Raw genomic sequence first — 24,097 nt, 5'->3', positions numbered from 1 at the left:
CCTTATTTGCATCTTAAGTCAGGGCCTCAGTAGATTTTTCTTGGGTTGTTTGGTTTGGGGTTGTTAAACTTAGATTTCCCCCCTAACCAAAGGGTTCAAAAGTTGTGAAAATAATTTAGGACTGTTAAGACTTGCACATTAGCCACTGGAGAATTCGATGCTTACGTGTGTTTGTGTGTCTGCATGTTAAAAGCTACATGCTTACAGTGTGTAGCTTTTGTCTACGCTAACATTATCATGTCCACTTATACTCTCCATTCGGGCCAGTCAAGCACTCTATGGGCACTTTGCATCTCCGCTGAGATGGGATTCTGCTTTAGAAATCACCACAGCTTTTGCCTTGGTCCAGTTTACTCCTCTGTAGTGACTTGATGCTGATGTTTTGAACACTATATAGGGGTCTGGAGAGTTGGGGGGTGGGGAGGTTCTTCCACAGGCAATCATTAGATGGTAACCAGCCAATTGAGGACTACGCAAAGGATTAAAGTTATGCTATCAATGATCAGGAAGGCTTCAAAAAGTTTAGCTATCAGGAATTGAAAATATTGTGGCAATCTGTATATATTAGAAAGATTAGTCAGGCATAGTAGTATGGAAAATGAATGAAATGAAGGCATAGCAGTTGGCCAGATTTATTATTTTAGATAATTTGAGACTGTCTTGTGATATGTGAGGTAATATTCCCAAACCAAAGAGTTTTCATGGGGGGTAGAGAAAGGGCTGACTTTGTGAGACATTGTGAGATCAACATGGGTTAGCCATCAGCTGAACATTTCATACTTTGTTTGATAGTTACATAATGATGAAAATCCTGCATTTCCAATATATATCAACTCAAATTCCATATTCTCTTAACAGGCACATAGCATACGAAATAGATGAGATTAGCATTCTTTACTACATGCCTGGCATAAATTGTTGCCTGCCTTGAGTAAGTAGAAACTTGCAAGGATGGAGAGACCAATAAATTCTCTAACCTATATGGACACAAACACAACATAATTGTGTAATTTTTTGTTCGTTTTTCAAGACAGGGTTTCTCTGTCTTGGCTGCCCTGGACTCACTTTGTAGACAAGGCTGGCCGCCTGCCTCTGCCTCCCAGAGTGCTGGGATCACAGGCACAGGCATGCCTCTTGTAAAATGTAACTTTCACACCCATGACAATCATAGATGGTGGATTTACCTGTATAGAACAGGACATTTTCTTTGGCATCTGTCTCTGACAGATGGCCTTATTTAGCAGCAGCCCTCATTTCATGGACACTAAAATCAAACTGTACGTCATAAAATTAAGACAGCTTCGTCACTCCCGATGAACAGAGCGATAGCACATGAGGGTCCACGTGAGTCTGTCTGCGGCCTGGTGTGCTCCCTTACTCCTGCTGCTCGTTTTGTTTCTCACCCCAGCATTTGTACGCAGCTTGTGCTGAATATCGTGTGAAGCGAATCTGTAGAAATGCGACCCGTCTACTCCAGGTGGAATTACCGTGTTTCACTAAGTCAGTAGGCAGCAGTCATAAGCAAGTCATCATTTTGCGCACTGCTGAGAGAGAAAGAAAAAGGAAACCACTGCTGTCAGCTGAGCTGACAGAGTGTCTCAGAGGTGCGTGCTGAGGGGAGAAAGGTGCTTTTAGTATCATTGAAATGCACTGGGAAGGAGACGATAAGCAAAAGGTTGGCTCAGAGCACGTAATGGCGTAATTTAAAATCCCAGCTGTAGCAGCTGTCATTCTTCGCGCATTACACATGCCTCAAGTAAATATTTTGTAATGGGAGAAAAATCCCAAGTGTATTTATTTGTTCCTGAATTCTACAGTTCCCTGGGACTCCGGAAAATTTGGGCTGTGTGAGGATGTTTTTCATAGGTTTTACAATTTTTTAGTAAAATCAAGTTTTACTTGATTTTAGTATATATAAGTTTTTAGTATATATCAAGTTTCAGTTATAACCTGTTGTCTCTGTAGGTCTGTGCTGATCCCACAGTGGTATTTATTGTAGTAAAACTTAGTAACTACCTAGGTATTCAATAATAGGAAATAGCATTGCCTGTTGTGCAACTAAGTCATGTGCATAAAGAGTGTGAAGCATGTAAAACTCATGACCAGAGGATAAAGTGTAGATGCAGAGTGAAAACAATTCTGAAAAAGCACACGGGAGGAAACAGGAAGACTGACACACTGGCTTTAAAAAATACTGTATTCTCTTTTTAATTTCCTAAAGATAACATTATTCTTTATTGAAAAAAAACAAGGATATTTGCCCAGAATTTGGGTTTTGATGGGTTTTACTTTAATTTTCTCACTTCTTTTGAGCCAGCTTTACCTATAGCCAAAGGGTTTTTATTATATGAAAATTCTTATTAATCTTTCTCCTTATTAATCCTTCCCAGAACCCACAATTCCACTTAATAAAATGACTTTGACAGTGTCTCCTTGAGTCAGAGGTAAATTTTTGTCTTTTGTCTATGAAGAAGTTGGGACTTAAGGATTGATTATGGCTCAGAACTTCAAATAGTAACTTTTTGAATAGAGCAAGAAGGAACTGCTTTTTTTTTTTTTTTTTTAATGTGTTAGACATTGGGACATGTGAGGACAGGAGAAGGGGGATGGGCATTCATTGTGGGGTATTCTACACACTCCCGGCTCACCAAGACGTACAGATGATCCATGTGCGGACACTCAGGGCAGAACTGTCGGCACAGCACAGTGCCAGCTCCCTGTTGGCCTTGACTCCTCTGTACAGAACAGAGCTCCTCCAGGCAGGCCTCCATAGTGTCTTTGGCTCAGTGGCTGGCACCCGTGGCTGGCACCTGCCTCCTTTCTCCTTGCTTTGTCCCTGCCAACTCTCCTTGACCACACTCCCTACATTATAGTTTTAACATCTTCTGGAATCTGTTATCACCCTAGTTGTCATTGCTCTTTCTTGTCATACCTCTATTCTTCAGAATTTTCTGTTTCCATGATACCACTAGAAAATGTGGTACTGGCCTGGGCCTGGGAACACTGTGCCCAGCTTTCATGCTCTTGGCCGCAGTGAATTTCACGAGCAGACTGATGATCAAGACCAAAGGAGGAGCCAGCCTGAGGAAAACTGCTAAAATGGGCTGATGCATGTCTGGTTGCCAGCTTGAGCTTTAGCCTAAGTTGGAGTGACTTATTCCTAATTTCTTTGTGTCATATAATACGGCCTGTATCTACCACTGTATATGTATTACCAAAGAAGTTATTTCTTTCCAACATTTGCTCTGAAGTAGGTGATGTCTATTTGAAGTAGAAGTAGGGTTTAGTCTTCTAGGTTTGTTACAACTTTGAAGTTTTGGACTAGTAAAATGCATTGTGCTATGTTTAATAGTAGAATCCAAGCTTGTTTTCTTTGGCACAGTGTCAACATATTAGCAAGCAACTGCAATTATTCACCATGTAAATTAGCACAGATCCTTGATTTTAAGTATGAGCAATAATTTCAGAAAATTTACTTTTGAAGTTTGAAAAACTTAAAAAAAAAAAAAACCAGAATTACTGACCTTTGTTATTTTTCATCTCAGTAAGAAACGCACTTAATATTTCCCTTTTGTTGGCCTGATAGCAGCTTGCCATCCAATTGAGGAAAAACCAGGGGCTTAGCTCTAAGAAAATGAGAGATGTGGGTTAAAAACATCTCTCTCCAGACCATCCCAGTGGATGTGCAAATGAGCCACACATGGTGGGCAACCACCATGGCCATTTTCCTGTTAGGCAGCCAGGCATCTCAGGCCATCTATTAGAAGTATGGGAAGTTCCTACACTCCAAATGTAAATCCCAGAGGACCCTCAGGTCCGGAGTTATTATCTTACCCACTTAGCCTTAAAATCAAGAAAACCTCATCTTCCCACAATTTCCCCCGTTATATGCCAAAAAGGGAGAGAGCGATTATCTTCACACTAAAGCGAGAGAAAACTCTTAGCTCATTTTCTACTGATATTCTTACGGTTTTCCTGTACATCCTTCCACGTGTCTGTAGGCTCGGTCACATTTCATGGGACTTGGCTAAGGCGGGGTTTAAGTGAGGTCTTAATGTTTTTAAGTACCGAGCGTGAGCAGTTGTGCAGCTTTCCTTGTAAATGGGGATTTCCTCCGTGAGGAAGAGCATTGCTCACCTTTGGTTTCATGGAGGTTGTTGACTCATGAGCACATTGGCAGCAGGTGTGGCCGTTATAAAAAGAACAGGTGGTTGAGATCTGTGTGGAACCCTCAGGTCAGGACTGCACCAGACGCTCCACCAAAGCCCTCCCACTTATGTGTGGCAAAGTAGGTTTGACCCGAGTATTTCAGTAACTATGTATACTTACGGGCCGAGAGAATAACCAAAAGAGCAAGTAAGCCAGCCACAAAGGATGGGAGTGAAGCATTTTTTTTTCTTTTCTTGAAATTTTTAAGTGAGATTTTGCTTCTATTAAAAATGACCTAAGGGGACTGGAGAGATGTCTCAGTGATGAAGAGCACTGGCTGCTCTTCCAGAAGACCTGAGTTCAATTCCCAGCAACCACACGGGTGGCTCACATCTCTCTGATGCCCTCCTCTATCATGCAGGTGTACATGCAGATAGAGCACTCATATACATAAATGGATAAATACTTCCAAGAGAATTATCTGAGCACTTTTACCAGATGGCAAGACATTAGAATTCTTCCTTTGAGGCCCATAGTTTATTTACACACATCTCTTTCCTCAGATGCCCGTGGTTTCCTAGATAGCCAGACATATTTCCTCCTCTCCTTGCCGTTGAATTAGTGTGTAATGCTGGGGTGGGTTAGTACCCTCCTCAGTCCACCTGTCCTTGTCATACCAGATCCAGTGTGTTGCTTAACATCTCATACAGACTAGCTCAGGAGGCTCTAAATGAAAGCTGGCAGGTGCCCTTTGGTAAGCCCTGGCATATACTGTCTGCTCTTAAAATGGGAGATTGCCAGACTTGCACAGGCCTTGCCCTCACACAGGCATTCTACCTGAAGCTTGATAACATTCCAGTGAGCTGAATCCTGACACAGAAATGGACCGCATTCCCACGCACCCGTGTCAAGTGCCGTAGGCTCCTTGTGTCCCGTAGGCACAGGGGCCCTATAAGAGGCACGTTTACGTGACGCTGGTCTGTTCTTGTACCAAATGTAGTTGCTGCATGTGCTAGACTGTGTAAATGGAGTTTTATGGATGCTAATTTCTGGTGTGCTCCAAATACTGTGATGGACTGGAACTCTGACTTGGTTTGCCATTGGGCTTATGTTCCTCTTACTGTTGTCCATGTCCAGAAAGGTGCAAAAGCACCTTTTAACTGCTTTTGCTAGTTCCACTGTACTGAGAAGAGGATTAATTATGAGCTCCTGAAGAAATAAAAACAGCCATTTTCCTTCATCAAACTGAAAGATAATTCTGTGTACTAAAGCCAGTCTAATAATTTTCTGAACTCTGTTTTTGAGATGATGGCCTGTCTTTGAAATGAATCCTGAACTTTAGAGAGTAGAACAAAACAAAAATATGAAAGAATCAATAGCTTTTATCCCAGACTGCACAAGGTAATACGTATGTGGTAGTAGCCTGGCCTTGGATGTGATGGTTCTGCCTCTAAGGACGAGGGAGATCCATGTATCATTTTTATGAAGCCCATTAGATATTTCAGTTCACTAACCTACTTAAGTAGTGGTCTTATATCACAAAAATTAACGTCATAACTCCAAGGCATTTATTTTCTTCTTAACTGATATGGTCCAGCACAGGGTAAGACTTCCAGAGTCAGAGCAATGAGCATCTCAGAATTTGTTGTCTCAAGCTGTCTTTGTATTTGCTGGTAACACTTTGCTTATTAACCTGCAGTTATAATTGCAGTTTCTGTTACTTTAAGGCACTCAACCAGAATGCTGAGCTCAGGAGTCGGCTGAACAGAATCCACTCAGAGTCTATCATCTGTGATCAGGTTGTCAGTGTTAATATTATCCCTAGCCCTGATGAGGTAAGGCGCGTTACTAGTGGAAGTAGAACACCTCTTTTACAGCATCTAAGTCACTGCATATCTGTGTCTATTTTAAACAGTTGTTTTCTGTTAATCACATTTTCTCCATAAATATTTGTGTCACAGACAGCTTCGTAGTCTTTGAAGTAAAAGATGTAGGTGAATTTGACATCATTTATTCTTGGTGATCGATGTCTCTTTTCATTTATTTCACCTGATGTCACCAAATATTTAATTTATAGATCTCTTCCAGCTTGTTAATTTTCTGCATCTGTCTCATTCTTTATTTAGCATGCTCATTATCACCACATGTCTAATGAAACGTTGAAAAAAATTTAGCTGAGACATCACAAAATAAAAATCGCTTAAAGGTTTCTCGGAAAGCAGTTATCTAGGGAGAACAGCTACCTGCTCTCACTAAAACAAAACCAGGTGTGCTGCCAGAGCCCGTCCGGATGACTCGGACAGTCAGAAGCCGACAGGGCCCAGAAGTGTAGCTCAGTGGTAGGCTGCTTGTCTGGCTAACAGAGGCCTTGGCTATAGCTAACGGGTGTTGAATGAGTGTTCCCTGTGTGCTGGGCACTGTGCTAACCAGTTCACATTGTGCACAACCTATTATAGAACTATTTTTTATAGATATTGAAGAAATAGCGTGAAAATTAAAAAAAAAAAAAAAACATTAAGATTGTAGCTAAAATGTATTGTATAGGCTTTTGTAAAATTACTGTTAGGGCAATGAGAAACTAAAGCTTTATAGATAGCAATGCATCTAACAAAATGAAAGTTTAAACTAATACTAAGGTCATATTTGCACAAAAGCCATGTATGTTACTACAGATTTTACTTGAAGTATCCCAAGGTTTAAGTTGCCCATCTCTTCCCATTCATCCTTTGGGTCCCATGAACTCTGATCACATTTAGATCTACTCACTTGCTCAGAATCTAGAAATATTTCTAAAATGTATCACTTAAAAGTGTTTAGAACCAGCAAGGTGACTCAGCAAGTCAAGCCCTTGCCAGCTGAGCTCGGTCCCAGGGGGTCACAGGGAGAGCAGCTTCTGCACGCTGTCCTTTGGCCCTCCTCACAAGCACACGTGTGAGTGTGCCCCGTATGTACCCCAGTAAATACATGTAATTTAAAAATTACTTAGTAATTCTTAAGTGAAAAGTGAATTAGATTATACAGTATATTCTTAATTTTTTTCTGAATAGTTTGTACCTTAGAATATAAAAACAATATTTTACTTGAAATGGCATTCAGTAGTCTAGACATGTTTCTTTGGTTTAAAATTTACAATTTAATTGGAAATTGGATTATATATATCCTATCTTAGGGAATAGTCTCATTCATTATCTGCTTATCTGTCTCTAGAAGTTTCTGTAAATACTTCCTGAGGCTTAATTTACTGCTTAGACCATGACTAATAATGACAGGCCTAAGACTACATTCTTTTCATGTTTAAATAGAGGTTTTGCCTGTTAAATTCCATTTGTTATCAGTTGGGCAAACACGTGAAATCAAGCTGTGACATCACCGCCTTTCAGCCCTGCCTCTCGGAGTTTCTAGACACAGTAGACAGAACTGTACATGGTATCAAGCAAAACTCTGTCACTGGTGTTAACAGAAAGTTCAGGATTCTCTAGAAACCTGATTAATTTGGAGGAACGGCGGTGCTAACAGGAGGGAGAACATGATTCTGTTGTCTGCCCCTCTCTCCGGTAGCCTGGCGAGCAGATCCACGTCAACCTCCCTCTGTCACAGCAGGTGGCCAATGAGAGCCGCCTCTCCATGTCTGAGTCCGTCTCAGAGTTCTTCGATGCTCAAGAGGTGCTTTTGTCAGCAAGTTCATCAGAGAATGAGGTGAGGCTCCCAGGTGTGTCCCTCTCCTCTGCTTGAAGGCTGGTCTCGAATTCACAGAGACCAGCCTAAGGGGCTATCTCAAAACAGCCGTTCCTCTCCAGCATCCTGGAGAAGACACTCAGGTGTTCCTTGAGCATAGGCCAAGTATATCTTTGGCTGAGACATCTGTTTAACTTCTTCGTGAGCTGCGCTTTCCAGGCAAGGGTCCTAAGAAACACTCTCACCACTCTCCGTCCCTCCTTCCTCCCCAGGCTTCTGATGACGAGTCCTACATCAGTGATGTGAGCGATAACATCTCAGAAGACAACACCAGTGTTGCGGACAATATTTCTCGGCAAAGTATGCATCATTTGAGTGTCCGGGCTGTTCTGTCCACATGCCAAGTTACAACCCAGGCGAATTAATAGCCAGCCGTCCCTTCTTCCTCTCACCACTTACTCAGTTAGTTCGTCATAGCCTGTCTTTTGCATAATCTGTCAAGGTGTAGGATTGTAAAATCTGTTGGGTATGTGGCTAAGTAAAGAAGGTTCAGACCCAAATGTCAGATCTCACTTATTAAAATATGTGGGCACCCACGCACACAGACACACTTGACTTCTCTTTCTTAAATAATATTTGAGTATATTTAAAACTCCTCAAAGTCCTACTCTGATGTTTTGGGCATTTGTTCTCAACTTCATCTAGAAGTGATCCTATGTGTTAAGGATGCAGGGGTTAGATGTATTGCAGTCAGAATTCTATGAGAGAGGTCTCTTTTCCACTCTGATTTTATGAGACCAAGAAGGGGCAGCGTCCCTCACTGTGCTTCCTCCTCTCCCAGTCCTGAATGGGGAGCTCACAGGAGGCGCCTTCCGCAATGGCCGCCGCACGTGCCTGCCCGCCCCTTGCCCTGACACCAGTAACATCAACCTGTGGAACATCTTGAGAAACAACATTGGCAAGGACCTGTCGAAGGTCTCCATGCCGGTGGAGCTCAACGAGCCACTCAACACGCTGCAGCACCTCTGTGAGGAGATGGAGTACAGCGAGCTCCTGGACAAGGCCTCAGAGACGGACGACCCCTACGAGAGGATGGTAATGAAGGGCGGGGCCACGGCCACCTTGTACACAGCTTTGCTGTTTATGTAACATTCCCACTGCTAAGGCATTGGAGAAGACTTGGTCTGTGTGTATAACCAAGCAAGGCCAGAACATTCTGGATACTATTACAGGAAGCTACACATGTGAATTTCTTGTAGCCTGTTCTGCGGTGCTCGGCCCTTGGCATTGCCATATGGAGTCAATTTACAAAAATATGTTGGGCCTCATTCATAGCTCTCCTGAGGTGCTTGTTGATCTTGAGCTGCAGGTTGGGTACACCTGCTGGCCTAGAATGTTCCCTAAAGTTTGTCAAAGATACCCTGCTCCTTGGAGGTTAACGCATGCTGGGCATTGCTGTGTCAGCTAGTCTTGAGTGCCAGGAGAGCCCATCTGCTCAGGAGCACAGTTCTAAGAAAGCAACTTGCTGTGGGTACTTCGTCCTCTGCTCCATAGGCTGGAAGACTTGACCTGTGCTCTAGCCAGCACCAGAAGCCACACCTGCCTGCCAGTGGGGCTAAGAGTAACATGGCTTACAAACCGACTCCCTTTGGACTCTTACATTATTCAAGAAATTGGGTGAACACATGAAGAGCACTTGACTTCATTTCCCTTGCTGTTTCATAAGAGTAGTTTAACTTATTCCTTTCTGTGTATTGATGAAGATTCAAATAATTGAAAACACAAATGGTGTCAAATCAGTTCCCCTCAACATGGAGTGTGCCCAGGGTATAGGAACAGCGACAAATGGACCTGAAGTGGTCTCTCCTATATTGTGCTCCTTTCCTGATGTCCTCACAGGTTCTCGTTGCTGCGTTCGCAGTCTCAGGGTATTGCTCCACCTACTTCAGAGCAGGAAGCAAGCCATTCAATCCGGTCCTGGGGGAGACCTATGAATGCATCAGAGAAGATAAGGGGTTTCGGTTCTTCTCAGAACAAGTAAGTGAGGTTGCTGTCCAAGGTAAGAGGGCAGCTTGGTGACGAGAAAAGCCTTGATAACTATGGGACGGGCTGTCTTACCAGCCAACAGAAAACTTACGTAATTTAACTGCATCTTTGCCCACTCTAAGCCAGTATAAGTTCTCTGTGTTTAAGCGTGATATTAATGACTTAAGATTTTGAGATGAATTTACTATTAGAACTGGTACTCTAGTTTTGTTCAGAGAGGAATTATTTTATTTTCTTAAAAAATCATTGATGATGGAGGAATGGTAGTACATGCCTGTAATCCCAGTGCATGGATGGAGGCAGCAGGATCAGGGTCTAGGCCAATCTTAGTTATGCAGTGAGTTTGAAGCCAGTCCAAGCTACCTGCCTCAAACAAAACAAAACAAATGAACAAACAAAAAAATCATTTATAGAAGTTGGAATATTCCCATGATTGCCTTTTTTTTTTTTTTGTTTTTAATTACCAGGTTAGCCATCATCCACCCATATCAGCCTGTCACTGTGAATCAAAGAACTTTGTGTTTTGGCAAGGTTTGTATTTTGATTACAATTGGAAGTGAAATGTATAAGCCTGTGGAAAGTTTCTAGCTACTGAAAGCACACTGTACTTATTTTTATTTCTGCCTTGAGAACTCAGAGACTGTGAATGAACGTTGGTAAGGATCAGCTTGAGAAATTACATTTTCCAGTTTACTGTGAAGCTGTGTTGTCTCGGAAGTGAGACGCTGAGCCCATGGAGTTTGTATGTTGCCTGTCACACGTCCGAGCCCCACGCTGCCCGTGCAGCCTAGAGTGTCACCTGGTCTCCTGGTGCCTTATGGGCCTTGGTACCACGGCACTGATGTCTGTTGCCCTCATGCTTCTTAAAGTATGTGTCAAGATTTTAGTCCCAAAGGAATGTTCACTGGCACATCTGTCTAGACATCTGGTCAACACAACATGCCCACAAGCGTGTGTACCAGCCTAGATGAACAACACTCAGAAAAACTGTCTACACTGAACATGTACACAATAGTTTTCTTTCATTCCCCAAGAAATGTGACAATAACAGCCATTTACATAGGATTGATGTTGTCTTAGTTCTTACAGGTAATCCAAAGATAATTTCAAGTATGTGAGTGCAATGCGCCTTCTATATGCTAATATCTTGCACTTCTATATAAGGAACTTGAGCATCTGAAAATTGTAGTATAGCATCTAGATGTTCTGGACAGTTTAAACTCTGAAAGGAGTTCATGGTCTCTTGACCCTTCGGAGCTTGGGCTTTGAAATGAAGACTGTCCTAATTAAGTCCCGTTGATGCGGTACAATTTTTCAGTCTTATCTAAAATAAAGTTTCAAAGGCCTTTAAGAAAAAAGAACTTATTTGCTGATTTGACTGTGAAGTGTAAAATGGTTCTGTGTCTGCGGGAGTTGCTTCATTGCCCACAGGAAGCGTTGCCTTAACTTGAGAGCACACAGTGCCAGAGTACTGCAGTTGTACTCTGTGGCAGAGTAAAGAAAGTAAATTAATTCTTGGTTAAAACCAAGAGTCAGGAGCTTCATGAAGACAGCCCTGATCTTTGTTAATTTATCCAGGCAGACCAGGTGCTTATTACAGATTTGCAGGTAGGGCTGAGTCTCTGTGTGGAAAACATAAGCCACCACATAAAGGAAGTGGGGGGCCTCGGGCACTGTAGAGACATGCTCATTAAGTCCATCCTGCAGGCCCATAAATCTTCTCCATCTGAATGTAAAAAACGAAAAAAACCCATTTTTTTTAAGTTTACGTTTTTATCTTTTGCTGTTCTCCCGAGACAGATAACTCCTACGTAGAGGGAGAGATGTGTTCGAGGTCAGTGGTATTACCATACTGCAGTTATTTTTACATATACTTCAGGCTTGATGCTTATATATGATGACTATTTTTACCATTTAGTCGAAACAGCGTTTCTTATCTTCTGGGGACTAAAGCACCTTAGGGTCTGGGTTCATTTGCTATGTGAGTACCTCCCACGTGCACATATTTTATTCCAGGCTTCTGGAATTGGTTTTGTTAAATGGAAGCAAGCATGGAGCATGACTATGGAGAATCAAATAACGAATCTGGGAATGATCACTATTTTCACCTTAGCTTTTTCACAGGGATCTTCAGGTCCTTGTGATGTTTAATGCCCAGTATAGAATCAATTGTAATTGGGAAAAAAAAAAAAGAAAGAAAGAAAGCTTTGTAAAATATAATACCAGTATCAGTGTCTACAGAACTTACTGGACGTGGAGCGTTGAATTTTTGTCCTCCCTCTATCTCATTTAGATATCAGATGGAAGAATAAGTTCTGGGGGAAGTCGATGGAGATCCTGCCTGTTGGGACCCTGAATGTCACGCTTCCAAAGTAGGTTGCTCTCTTCTCTCAGGCTTCCTAGCTGCTCTTGCAGTCCCAGTGGTGTGCGGGAAGCTTCCGAGGGTCCATCTCCCTCGCCCAGAGTCTCTGCGGCCTTCAGCCCAAGTCCAGTATGGACGCCTACAAAAACACAGAAGCTTTGCACATGAACCACTGCTTCTTGCATCTCACCTGACCTCCCTCCTTTGATCAGCGCAGAGCAGCCACCTGCCATGTTCCAACATGTTAATCTGTTTTTGTTAGCAAGCTCTCCATCTATGCATTTCTTTTCTATACTACTTACAATTTCACTTTATATCTATCTTTCATAGATAAAAGACCTATTTTAAGTTTCTGAGTTATTTATCAAAGCCCAACAATGGAATCCTTTTATAGTTGTAATCTATAATAAAAGGTTTAAAAGGGCTTGATAGATGGCTGGGAGGTTATAAGCATTGGCTGTTCTTCCAAAGGTCCTAAGTTCAATTCCCAGCAACAGCATGGTAGCTCATAGCCATCTATAATGAGATCTGGTGCCCTCTTCTGGCCTGCAGGCATACAGACAGACAGAATACTATATAAATAATAAATAAATCTTTTTTTAAGTACAAAAAAAAAAAAGGTTTAGAAGACATAAGCCATACAATATTTTTATATTAATTGTTATTTGTATTGAGAACAAAGATATGAATTTGTTGTTTTTTGCTTGTTTGGTTGATGTGGGTTTTTATCAATTTGCATGGTAGGCTGTGCTAGGGTGGGGAGCACTGCACAGACATGAGGACCTGAGTTCAAATCCCCAGAAGCCCTGTAAAATCTGGATACACGTAGCATGAGTGTCTGTGAGCTTAGTCCTGCTGTGGGAAGATGGGAGGCGGAGACAGGAGGACCCTCAGAGCCTCTCAGGCCAGCTGGCCTGCAGTGTACAGCCGAGAGTCCACAGCATGACCCTGTCTCTAAGTGGAAGGCAAAGACCAACACCTGACGTAGTCCTCTGCCTGCCACACACAAAAGCCACACACCTGCATTCACGCCCAGGCCTGCGAGCAAGCACCGAGTGCTGATGAATTGAACATGGAAGAAGGTGAGCAATGCCTGGCCCAACCCCTGACACTGTGAACAATACTCTGCTAAGCTTGCAGACGGGGTCCTATCAGAGTTGTCCTCTGAGGGGCTCTCCCCGGCAGTGCCTCAGAACAGATGCTGAGACTCACAGCCAAACATTGAAGCATTGGGTGATGCATAGGGAGTCTTGTAGAAAAGTGGGAGGAGAGAGAAAAGGACCTGGAAGTGACAGGAGCTCCACAAGAAGACCAACAGGGCCAACTAAACATGGCCCAGAGGGGCTTGCTGAGACTGAAGCATCAACCAAGGACCATGTATGAACTGGACCTAGGCCCCCTACAAAGATGTAGCAGATGGACAGCTTAGGCCTCATGTGGGTCTTCTAGTAAGGGGAGGGAGGACTGCCTTGGACATGGACTCACTTGCCAGCTTTTTGATCACTTCCCCCTGGTAGGACTGCCTTGCCAGGCCACAGGGGAAGAGGACATGCTCAGTCCTGATGCAACTTGATGAGTTGGAGTGGATGGGAAAGGGGAGGGAAGAGGGGGATATGGAGAGAAAAGGAGGGACTGGGAAAGGAGAAGAGATGGGTCTATGACAAGGATGTAAAGTGAATTAAAAAAAAAAAAACAAGTTTGCAGTAAGTGAAAATTCATGAAGAATAGTATTTCTAGGTGTCTGTAATACCTGTTTCACACCAGTTAGACCTTAGAAGCACTTTATTTCATCATGAAATATAATTTTACTTTAAAATATACTTAGTGCACAAACTTATCTGATTTGTGGCCGTGCCGTTTCATTCCTGGCAGAAGTTCTATACATCTTTCCCCACAATCTGCATTGGATTCATGCCATAGATATGCTTGTTCGCCTTATCTTTTTCCTAAAGAATGACTCCATCTTTCTTCTTAGCTTTTATTATGACAGTGTAGTATGAGAACACTCTGAGAGTGATCGTTTCGGAAGTATTTGATTAAGCTGCTTCTTCCCAGCAATCCTTCCACAGATGCGCACTGCCTGCCTGTAACTGTAGACCCTTGGGTGGCTCATTACCTGCCTTCCCTGGCCTCCTCGTGACCTGGAGCTCCCCACTGGACACCAGATACCATGTTCTTCTGGCCCCTGTGCCTTATACCCTTCCCCATACACAGTGCCCACCTCCCCACCCCAAACCTACAGAATCAGCCTCATCTGCTGTGGCTCGCTTGATAATCACTCCAGGTTCCAGAACTCTAGGGAGTGAACCCCTCATCTGTTCTCATGCTTTGTTCTCCGGTAAATAGTAACCTTCATGATACTTGACTCTTTTAGTAATTGCTTGCATGTCACTGTACCTCAGCCCCAGAGGGGCAGAAAAGTGACATTGTTGCACTTAGCAGCTTTAGGTTGTAGAGACACTTCTTCATGTCCTGCATATTTACGACTACACAGAAGTGTTCAAGAAACGAGGAAGTGAAGGGGTAAGAAGTTGTACCCGGAGAATCTTCCCATCTGTGTGAGCAGTAACATGTCTGTGTCCGTTGCCTTTGATCGGTGCTGTATTCCTCGTAGATACGGGGATTACTACGTGTGGAATAAGGTCACCACGTGCATACACAACATCCTCAGCGGCAGAAGATGGATCGAGCATTACGGCGAAGTGACCATTAGAAATACCAAAAGCAGCGTTTGCATCTGCAAGCTCACATTTGTCAAGGTAAATAGCGCCGCGGAGGAGAAAAGGGGGGATCAGACAGGCCTGCTTCCTAAGGAGCCCAGGGAGATCTGCCCTGCAGATCTTGAACAAGAAAGCACAGTTGGCCTACAGAACCGCTTGAGAAATACAAACTTCTGAATTTGCGGATGTCAAAAACATCACATCTAAGAAGAAATGTTTGTTTTATTAAAGAATCTTGTTTTTGCAGAGCCAGCCAGTACACTGAGTAAAATTTTAGAACACATTTCATTTCTATACTGACTCCTCTGGTTTCTGTTACTGCCTGATTATGACATAAATATATTTGTGTGCTCTTATATTAGGGAGCTCATTCTAATACAGCTGTCAGGCCCGGAAAATACTTGAATAGAGCCATGCAGATGATAGCTGCCAGTCATTACAAACCATGTCTGAAGCAATCCAAATGGAGCCAAAAGAAAGCATTACCTTTATCAACTAGAAAAAGGGTTAGGGACAGAAATGTCCAGCAAACACCATTTCCCCAGGAACACTGATCTGAGTTAGAATATACAACCCCATGTCCATGCTTGTTTAAGTATATTACAGGATTTGCCAATTATTTTGATATCGTGTGCAGTTGAAATACAGTAAGATCCATGAGCAAAGGAAGGGAACCTGAAGAGAAAGTCACTAACCTATGAGTTAATAATGGGTGCTTCAGCTAACAACTTAACTGGGCTGGAGAAGGGCGTGCTGACATGTTGGGGATGGAGAAGGGTTTGGGGTTGTTTTTTTACAGTGCTGGGAATGCATCCCGTGGCCTTGCCCATGGTAAGCCAGTGCTCAGAGCTGCAACTCTAGCCCCGAGACCACCCACTTCAGAGAAATTAACCTAAACAGTTACTAGCGCACCTCTAATCCCAGCACTTGCCTGTGAGCTAGAATTGTGAGTTTTGTGCCAGCCTAGGCTACAAAGGAAGTTCCAGGCTAGCTTAAGCTACATCGGTGAGATCCTATCGAGGTAGAGAACAAGAAGGGGAACCTTCCGTCTGTGTCCACTGTGCTGAGCTGCATTCCAAGGGAAAGAACATTTTGCATGTGGCAAGCACAGGCTGGCGTGGCTGCAGGGCTTGGGGTTGCTTGTTTTCCAGGTGAACTACTGGAACTCCAATGTGAACGAAGTCCAGGGTGTGGTGATCGATCAGGAGGGGAAGGTGGTGCACCGGCTGTTTGGGAAGTGGCACGAGGGGCTCTACTGCGGGGTGCCCCCCTCTGCGAAGTGCATCTGGAGGCCAGGTGAGACCCCTGAGCTTCCTGGTCAGGACACTGTGGGCAGCAGAAGGGAGGGGACCGTGTGGCATGTAGGCCGACTTGCATTTCCTTTTTTTTTTTTTTTCGTTTTGAACTTTAAATTTGTTTTTAATTTATTCACTTTGTATCTGCGCTGTAGCCCCCCTCATCTCCTCCCAGTTCCACCCTCCCTCCCTCTTCCCCTCTCATGACCCCCCCCCCGCCAGTCCACTGATAGGGGAGGTCCTCCTCCCCTTCCATCTGACCCTAACCTAGCAGGTCTCCTCAGGACTGTCTGCAACATCTTCCTCTGTGGCCTGGTAAGGCTGCTCCCTCCAGGGGGAGGTGATCAAAGAGCCAGCCACTGTGTTCATGACAGAGACAGTCTCTGTTCCCATTACTAGGGAACCCCCTCGGAGACTGAGCTGCCATGGGCTACATCTGAGCAGGGGTTCTAGGTTATCTCTATTCATGGTCCTTGTTGATTCATCAGTCTCTGCAGGAGCCCTAAGCTCAGATTTTTTTTTTTTCCTCTGTTGGTCTCCCTGTGGAGCTCCTGTCCTCTCTAGCTAGCTCTTTCTAGCTCTCCCTTCTTCCGTAAGATTCCCTGTGCTCTGCCCAAAGTTTGGTTATGAGTCTCAGCAACTGCTTCAATACCCTGGTAGGTGGAGTCTTTTACTAGTGACATCTGAAACGTGACTGTTCAAGGCACTTGCAGTTACATTTGCACTCAACAAATAAGTAATATGTAAAATTCACTATTTGATACTTAATGATTAAAAAATAGGCCGAACACTGACATGGAGTAAAGTGACCCATTAAAATCTGGCCATGGAAAATTGCTTTAAACATAATGCATGCTTGCAAATGCCAGAAGTACTAAAGAGTTTAAATGATTGAAATACATAAGCAAGCCCTTGCTCATGTTGTTTAAAACAAGGGAAATAGAACATCTCTAATCTACAAATCCGGTAACTTATCAGTCAGTGATCAGTTTCACTTGAGCAACAAAGCTGTGATATGCTGATACTTAGTAAGACATGGACAGAGCCAGGCGCTACATTACCCACAATTGAATATCAAGTCTGAATGGGAAAAATCCACTGTGTGAGATTTCTTTTCACTGGAGTTTGTCAAGTTGCCTCCAACCTTCAAAATGTGTTCTTGCTTCTCTAAAGGGCACCAGTAAGTGTTTTTAAGTTCCCTGCTGGCACAGTAGTTAACTCACTCATTCTTAGTAAGTGCTTACTGAGTACTGACTGTGTATCAGCCTTGCTGTAGGAGGTTGAAATATTTCAGGAAGCAGAGCAAACAAATACTAGAATTTACTAATAAACACCAGTAAGGCGTCGAGGGTGCAAATCTGTGGTAGGGCACTTCCTAGCAGGATTGAGGTTCTGGGCATGAGGGAAGTTATGCTTTGCTGCTGGGTGTGGTGTGTCCTGCAGCCCTCGTACTTAGGGGTCTGAGGAGTTGCTCGAATCCAGGAGTTCAGGACTAACATGGGCAGCAAAGTGAGATATTAAAAAGAGAGGAAGGAATGGAAATTGGATGGATGGATGGATGGATGGATGGATGGATGGATGGATGGATGGATGGATGGGTGGATGGATGGATGGGTGGATGGCTCTTAGAGCTGGCAAGATTGCAACAGGCGAAAGGTGTGCACATTCGCAAGCACACACACACACACACACACACACACGAACAAATTTTAAGATGGAATTAAAAAAGAATTAAAGGGCCTACAAGATGGCTTAGGAAGTAAAAGTTCTAGCTTACAAGACTAATAAACTGAATTTAATCCCTAAAACCCTCCTGGTAGAAAACGAAGTCAGTGAGGCTGGATTTTTTTAGAGGCTCCGGGATCAGTTCCAGTAACCACAGGGGCTGGCTCACACCCCTTGTACTGTCTGTACCTCCAGCTTCAAGGACTCTCACACTCTCTTCTGGACTCTGTGGGATACTGGACAACACATAGCATGTCTCTTTCTTTCTTGTTTGTTTGTTTTTGTTGTTGTTTTGGTTTTTTGAGGCAGGGTTTCTCTGTGTGGCCCTGGCTGTCCTGGAACTCACTTTGTAGACCAACCTGGCCTTGAACTCAAGAGATTTGCCTCCCTCTGCCTTCTGAGTGCAGGGATTAAAGGTGTGTGCCACTGCCTGGTTTATGTGTCACACTTCACTGAGACACACATATATAAATAAAAACAAACCTTTGCAGCTGGACACAGTGGCAATGCCTGTGATCCCAGCACTTGAGGTGGTAGAGGCAGGTGGATCTCTGTGAGTTCGAGGCCAGCCTGGTCTACAAAGGGAGTCCAGGACAGCCAGGGCTACACAAAGAAACCCTGTCTCAAAATACCAAAGGAGGGAAGGAAAAAAAAACAATAAAACAAAGCCTTTGGGGGAGAAAAGAGAAAGAAAACGGAGCCAAAGAAAGAGAAACCAACATACGGTGTACACATACACACAAAAATAAATGTTAAAAATAGTTTTAAAGAAATACTGATAATACTCATTTGTATCTGCATGTTTTTAATGAGGACATAAATGGCAGGTGTGTCTGGTGAGATGTTAGTGTTTGTAGCTAACCAGCCTGGTCTTTAGTTACCTAATTGAATATTCGAGAGGATAATTCTGTGTTCAGCCCATGCAGACTATCACTGTAATGCAAGGTTTTCTTGAAAGGCTGAGTTTAATGAAATATGCTGATCTTTTAGTACTGACCATCAGCATGAACTTTCTCACCTAGAAAAATAGAATCAGTTTAATTCCTCCAAAGGAAATGGTGGGGCTGTGGTCAGGAGCACAGGCCTGTTTTGTCCATCTGCATGCTTTTCCTCATGGGGTCAGTTCCTTCCCTCTCTCAGCTGTTCTCTGCCTCTCTCCAGGTTCTCTGCCAACCAACTACGAGCTCTACTACGGCTTTACGAGGTTTGCTGTGGAGCTCAACGAGCTGGATCCTGTTCTGAAGGACCTCCTTCCTCCCACAGATGCCCGGTTCCGGCCAGATCAAAGGTCAGCAGTGGCTGCTGTGTCCCCGATATACCTTCCCCATTGTTTCTTTACTCCTTCATGCATTCTCTCATCCCCATATTCACTCAGAAATACCCGAGTGTCCTGCTCTAGGCAAGATGACGTTTGTAGGGTCATGGACACAGAAGCTGCTCAGTGGCCAGTGGTGCTGGACCTTAACAGAAAGTCTCCCGCCTTCCCCCCACCACACACACACACCTCATGTTTACCAGATGTCTGAAAACTCAGGTGGCAACTGCAACATCAATCCTCTCCTTGTGCTGTTGTCCTCTTTACACATGAGGGTCATTTACATTGAAGATCACCCGGAAGTGACTGGAATGAAAATGGGGCTTCCTCCAACTTACCTTGGTCCCAGAAGGTGTAGAATTGTACTCAAACTGCTGACCTCATTTTTCTATTTTTTTACATGCTCATGATGGCCTCCACCTCTACAGAATTCATTTTCCCCAAAATTCTATACGCCATCTGCATTCCATCCAAGATCAGTTCTCTTTTTCCCGTGTATGTGTGGGGTTTTTCCCTCCTGAAATGTTCCTGATGTGACTTTCGCTACATTCTGTTCTACTTATGACTCAATATACTGTGCTAAAAAAAATGCAGTTTATGTTACTCCCAAATCTTGTACCTCACTGACTTGACATTTAATTTCGTCCATTAACTTTTTACAAGTACATTGTATCATGCCCCTGTTCTTTGTTCTTGAAATGTGTGTGGTGGGGGAGGGGTGGTCCAACCCAGGGTCTTGTGTGTCTTTAGCAATCTCCTCTCTACCACATAGCCTCGTCTCGCCTTGGCCATGGATGTAAATGTCTACAAGTCATCCCTGGGTCTCTTTTTGTCTTCTCAATTCTGTTTCGGTCTACCTTCTTTTTCATCACTCCGAGCCTCCCAGGAGAAGAGGAAAACTCCTGCCTCTCAAATCAGTTCTCAGTAGAGGGCAACCAGTCTCCAGCCAGCATCCCATGGCCTTTAGCAAACACGCTTGCCACTGTGAAGAAAAGAACCTGGCTTCCGACTTCATGTCGTTCTTAGCCTCAACTGCCATTCTCCAGAAACATCTGAAGTTGCTGCAGCCCAGAGGGGAGAAGGGTTCAAGGCCAAACCATCCCCCTTCCCCCTTGCCATTATGTTTCTCAGTGTCGTAATTCAGTCCACAATGGCACCATTAGTCGGATTTGATGTTCTCAGTAGCTAGTGGGTAATTTGATGCCAGTATTTTTTTTTTCTGAAAAAAAAAAAAAAAAAAAAGGTTAACATTGGAATATCAACTGTATTCTGCTTAGATATTTGGAAGAAGGCAACTTAGAAGCCGCAGCTACAGAGAAACAAAGAGTTGAGGAACTGCAAAGATCACGGAGACGCTACATGGAGGAAAATAACCTTGAGCATGTACCAAAATTTTTTAAGTAAGTCAGTCATCCCCACAAGTTCATGTTTTACTAAAGGTTGCCCCAGACCATGAGGCACTCGTGGTAAAGAGAAAAAGAAGGTCGCAGAGTGTCCAGAGAATGTGAGCTGATGTGGGTGACTGTGCATTGGACAGTGAAAACGCTAAGTAGGATTTGTGCCTATAAAAGTTAGTAACCAGGACAGGCAGTTCTTCTCAGTGGGTCTCTCCTCCCTGTGGATGGTGGGACGGAGTGAGGCTACAAGCACCATTTTCCTTTTCCTGCACCCTTTACAGTGGCAGGAAGGTGTCCCCTCTCCTAAAGCAGTCAGTGATTGGGATTCTGCCCTGAAGGGCTCCCTGACTTCATTAGGATTTCATTTTATTTCTGTCACACAGAGCTTGTGTCTGCTCAGATTTGGCCCCACTGTGGTATGATCAAAGATGATTACTGCAGGATTATTTTAAGGATTATCTAAACAGCACAGAGATGAGTCTGTGGTTTCCAAGCCCATCATCTATCCTCCTCCTGAGCCTGCACAGAAAAGCTCAGGGGGTAGCGTCCTCCCCTCAGAGCTGGCATCTCATGAGCACCCTGTGGTGGAAGCACAGGTTCTTCAGAGGGTGCAGGGTGCCCTTCAGACATGGGCCTCACAGCAGCTTCTGCAGCTGCTGCACTGGTCCTAGGAGGTGGCTCTCCCTTACAGGACTTACAGAGCTGTGTTTGGGCCTTCATGCTTTCCCCCCTTGCCCAGAGGTAATCAGTTCCTGCCCTAGTCTTTTTCCTTCTCGCTTTTATTTCAGTCATTTAATGACAATGGTTACTTTATTTCTGGCTAGAAATTGACAATTTATCAAGCATTGGCAGATAGTTCACTGAATATACATAACATTTATATGAGAAAGAATGCAGTTCTGGTGACCTTGTTGTGATTTGTGACTAACTTTGCTTTTCATATTTTCACAGAAAAGTTATTGATGCAAATCAAAGAGAAGCCTGGGTTTCCAATGACACCTACTGGGAGCTTCGGAAGGACCCTGGGTTTAGCAAAGTAGACAGCCCTGTTCTTTGGTAAACTGGAGGCATAGAGATAGCCAACATACCACACTCCGAATGAATAAATAACTATGCACAATTATGTTTCTTATAGCTACGCGTGGTTTCTGGGTCGACTGAAAACTTCCCATTTGCTTTTCTATTCATCTTTATAATGGATTTTCAAAAGTGCATTAGACAAGGCTCCTAACCACTTTTGGATCCTTTCTGTTTTGCTGCAACCATATTCCTTAAAAAATAAAATAAAAAGTAAAACCCGTGCCCTCCTTGGAAAGTAGACTAAAAGAAGGAGAATATAAAATCCGCAGTCGGAAAAGCTGGTAAAGAAGATCACAGTGTAACCAGTGCTTCAAGCCGATCAGGAGTGTTGAAAGCAGCACACAGTCTCCGTGTTTGGTCCGAAGTCTTCGAGGGTCCTCCCCACCTTAGGAGCTCCTGGGCCACTGGGGTCGGTTGGTTCAGACTCGAAGTGTGTTTCTTGATGTGGTGGGCTTGTTCCAGCCTGGTCAAGATCGACATGACGCTTCCCGAAACCCACTTCATTTTTACAACATTGTTCATGCCTTAAGAAATGCAAAGATGTGCAATAAACTGTTTTTTAAATGCGCGCTCATAGGTGTATGTGAAGGGCAGATCGCTAGAGTCCCCGCATGATTCACTTCCTCAGTCAAAACATTGAGTCAGCTGGTAGAAGAGGATTGCATGAGGAAAATGCGCTTCCTTTGCTGAGTCGGTTGTGGTGCGGTAGATCTGAGGGGCAAGAGGGCTGAGGTATGGTGCATACGCTAGGAAGATCTCTGCATCTGGAGAGCGACCCAGATGCCTGTCCTGTGTCCGGAGAGTAAGCCACCCATTCTCCATCTGACCTCACAGTGTGCCCTGGTATTTGGCAAAAGCTGTATTCAATCTGGACCCCCGTCATCAGTGTTAAAAACCTCAGTAGGAAGTAACGGACACTTGGAGTTTCGGCCTGGGCTGGGTAGTTCCGTAACGTTCTGTTTGAGTGGTACACAGGCCTGTACAGCACATCCCTGACTCCTGCCCGCCCCTTGGCACTGTTGAGATTCCACAGAGAACAAAAGCTTATTTGCATTATGTAAATGGATCCTATGCAAAATCACCTTCCTTTTTTTAAAATAAAGCAATTCCATATGATACATGGTTACATATTAATCATCTACCTTGCTAATGGCAGAAATATAAAACCTAGGCTAAAAAAGAAAAGTTATCCATTCCAAAGGTGGGGATGGGCAAGATGTGGTTTGAATTCTTCGGGTTTTGTTTCTTATCCACAGGCACACAGTTTTTGTAGGAAGCTTGCATTGGCATTCCTAAGTTTATGCACGTACATGACTATATAAATGCCTGTATGTTTAAAAAAATTTCTGTAGGGGGCTTCCTAGTGAATTAGAAAATTACATATATTTTATTGTTAGAGTTTTATTCTTAGATTCTTACCATCTGAATTTAAGTGTTACTTTAGACTCTGATAACAAGGTTAGTGACATTTATATTTTGTTAAGAGGCATCAATTTTGGTATTATTTCTCCCCAACAAAGCATTCCTAATAATGGCTAATTCACCATAAACCCCAAAGCTGCCGAGAACATGAAGGAAGACTGAGAATTTCCACTAGATGGCACAATTCTAAAATTCATCCCTCCTTTCATCTAGTCCATGCATCATGTACACAGCTGGCTTTCATTAGCATGAAACTTCACTCCCCAATAAATGGCGCCAGTCAAGTCATAGCCAGAGCTAAGCTTTAGGCTTACCCAGCCCTTTCCCCGTGCTCCTTGATTTCTTGAACTCTCGTTTGAAATCTTAAGTGTTTTGTTTTTTCCGAAATTGTAAAACCTTCCCCCTTGTTGTGGGCTACATTTTTCTCCATTCAATCTGTGTGTCTTCAGTTATATCTAATTTTAATCAGACCTAGAACTTAATTACAATCCTATTGACTTCCTCACACAAGTTGTTTTTCCTCCACGTGGTAAATCTTAAGGTATGATTTGAAGTGGGTTTCAGCTGTACTTAACTAGTGTTTTTCTAAACTGCTTCACAATGGCCTAAATAAGAAAAGAATCCTGCAGAATAAAGGTACACCAAGGTGGGGAATGGGAAGGAGAGGTGATCCAAATGTGATAGGATCTGTCAGCTTAATAAATGGCAGAAGACCCAGGACCCTTCAGGGGAGTCACCACTGCACCCAGGGGTGGGGTAATCTGAGAAGGAGGGAGAAAGAACGGATAAGGCCGCCACCAGAGAGAGAAGGTTAGATGATAAGTATGAGTGGCAAATGATGATTAGGTCTACCCTGAAACTCTAAACAGGATTTCAAGATAAAGATGAGAGAAGTATCATGTTAGTTACAA

At 43.5% G+C, this 24,097-nt stretch overlaps 1 protein-coding gene across 5 annotated transcripts in view; it reads left to right on the top strand.

The window, feature by feature from the left end:
• Positions 1-21,816, top strand: part of Osbpl6 (oxysterol binding protein like 6) — a 162,331-nt gene extending 140,515 nt beyond the window's left edge. For all 5 annotated transcript variants that reach the window (XM_055600063.1, XM_055600062.1, XM_055600059.1 and 2 more), the window contains 12 exons: positions 5,877-5,984; positions 7,708-7,845; positions 8,097-8,184; positions 8,666-8,919; positions 9,724-9,861; positions 10,338-10,401; positions 12,164-12,242; positions 14,847-14,991; positions 16,104-16,248; positions 19,134-19,260; positions 20,565-20,687; positions 21,636-21,816. In XM_055600063.1, the coding sequence (XP_055456038.1) occupies positions 5,877-5,984; positions 7,708-7,845; positions 8,097-8,184; positions 8,666-8,919; positions 9,724-9,861; positions 10,338-10,401; positions 12,164-12,242; positions 14,847-14,991; positions 16,104-16,248; positions 19,134-19,260; positions 20,565-20,687; positions 21,636-21,744 (1,518 nt within the window). In that variant the 3' untranslated portion in view covers positions 21,745-21,816. The remainder of the gene's footprint in view (positions 1-5,876; positions 5,985-7,707; positions 7,846-8,096; positions 8,185-8,665; positions 8,920-9,723; positions 9,862-10,337; positions 10,402-12,163; positions 12,243-14,846; positions 14,992-16,103; positions 16,249-19,133; positions 19,261-20,564; positions 20,688-21,635) is intronic.
• Positions 21,817-24,097: the final 2,281 nt, after the last annotated feature.

The sequence above is a fragment of the Psammomys obesus genome, unplaced genomic scaffold (assembly GCF_907164565.1).
Source record: "Psammomys obesus unplaced genomic scaffold, mPsaObe1.curated_primary_1811, whole genome shotgun sequence".
In the NCBI taxonomy this organism is placed as follows: domain Eukaryota; kingdom Metazoa; phylum Chordata; class Mammalia; order Rodentia; family Muridae; genus Psammomys; species Psammomys obesus.
The sequence above is the reverse complement of the archived record's forward strand: the minus strand, read 5'-3'. Positions and strand labels throughout refer to the sequence as shown.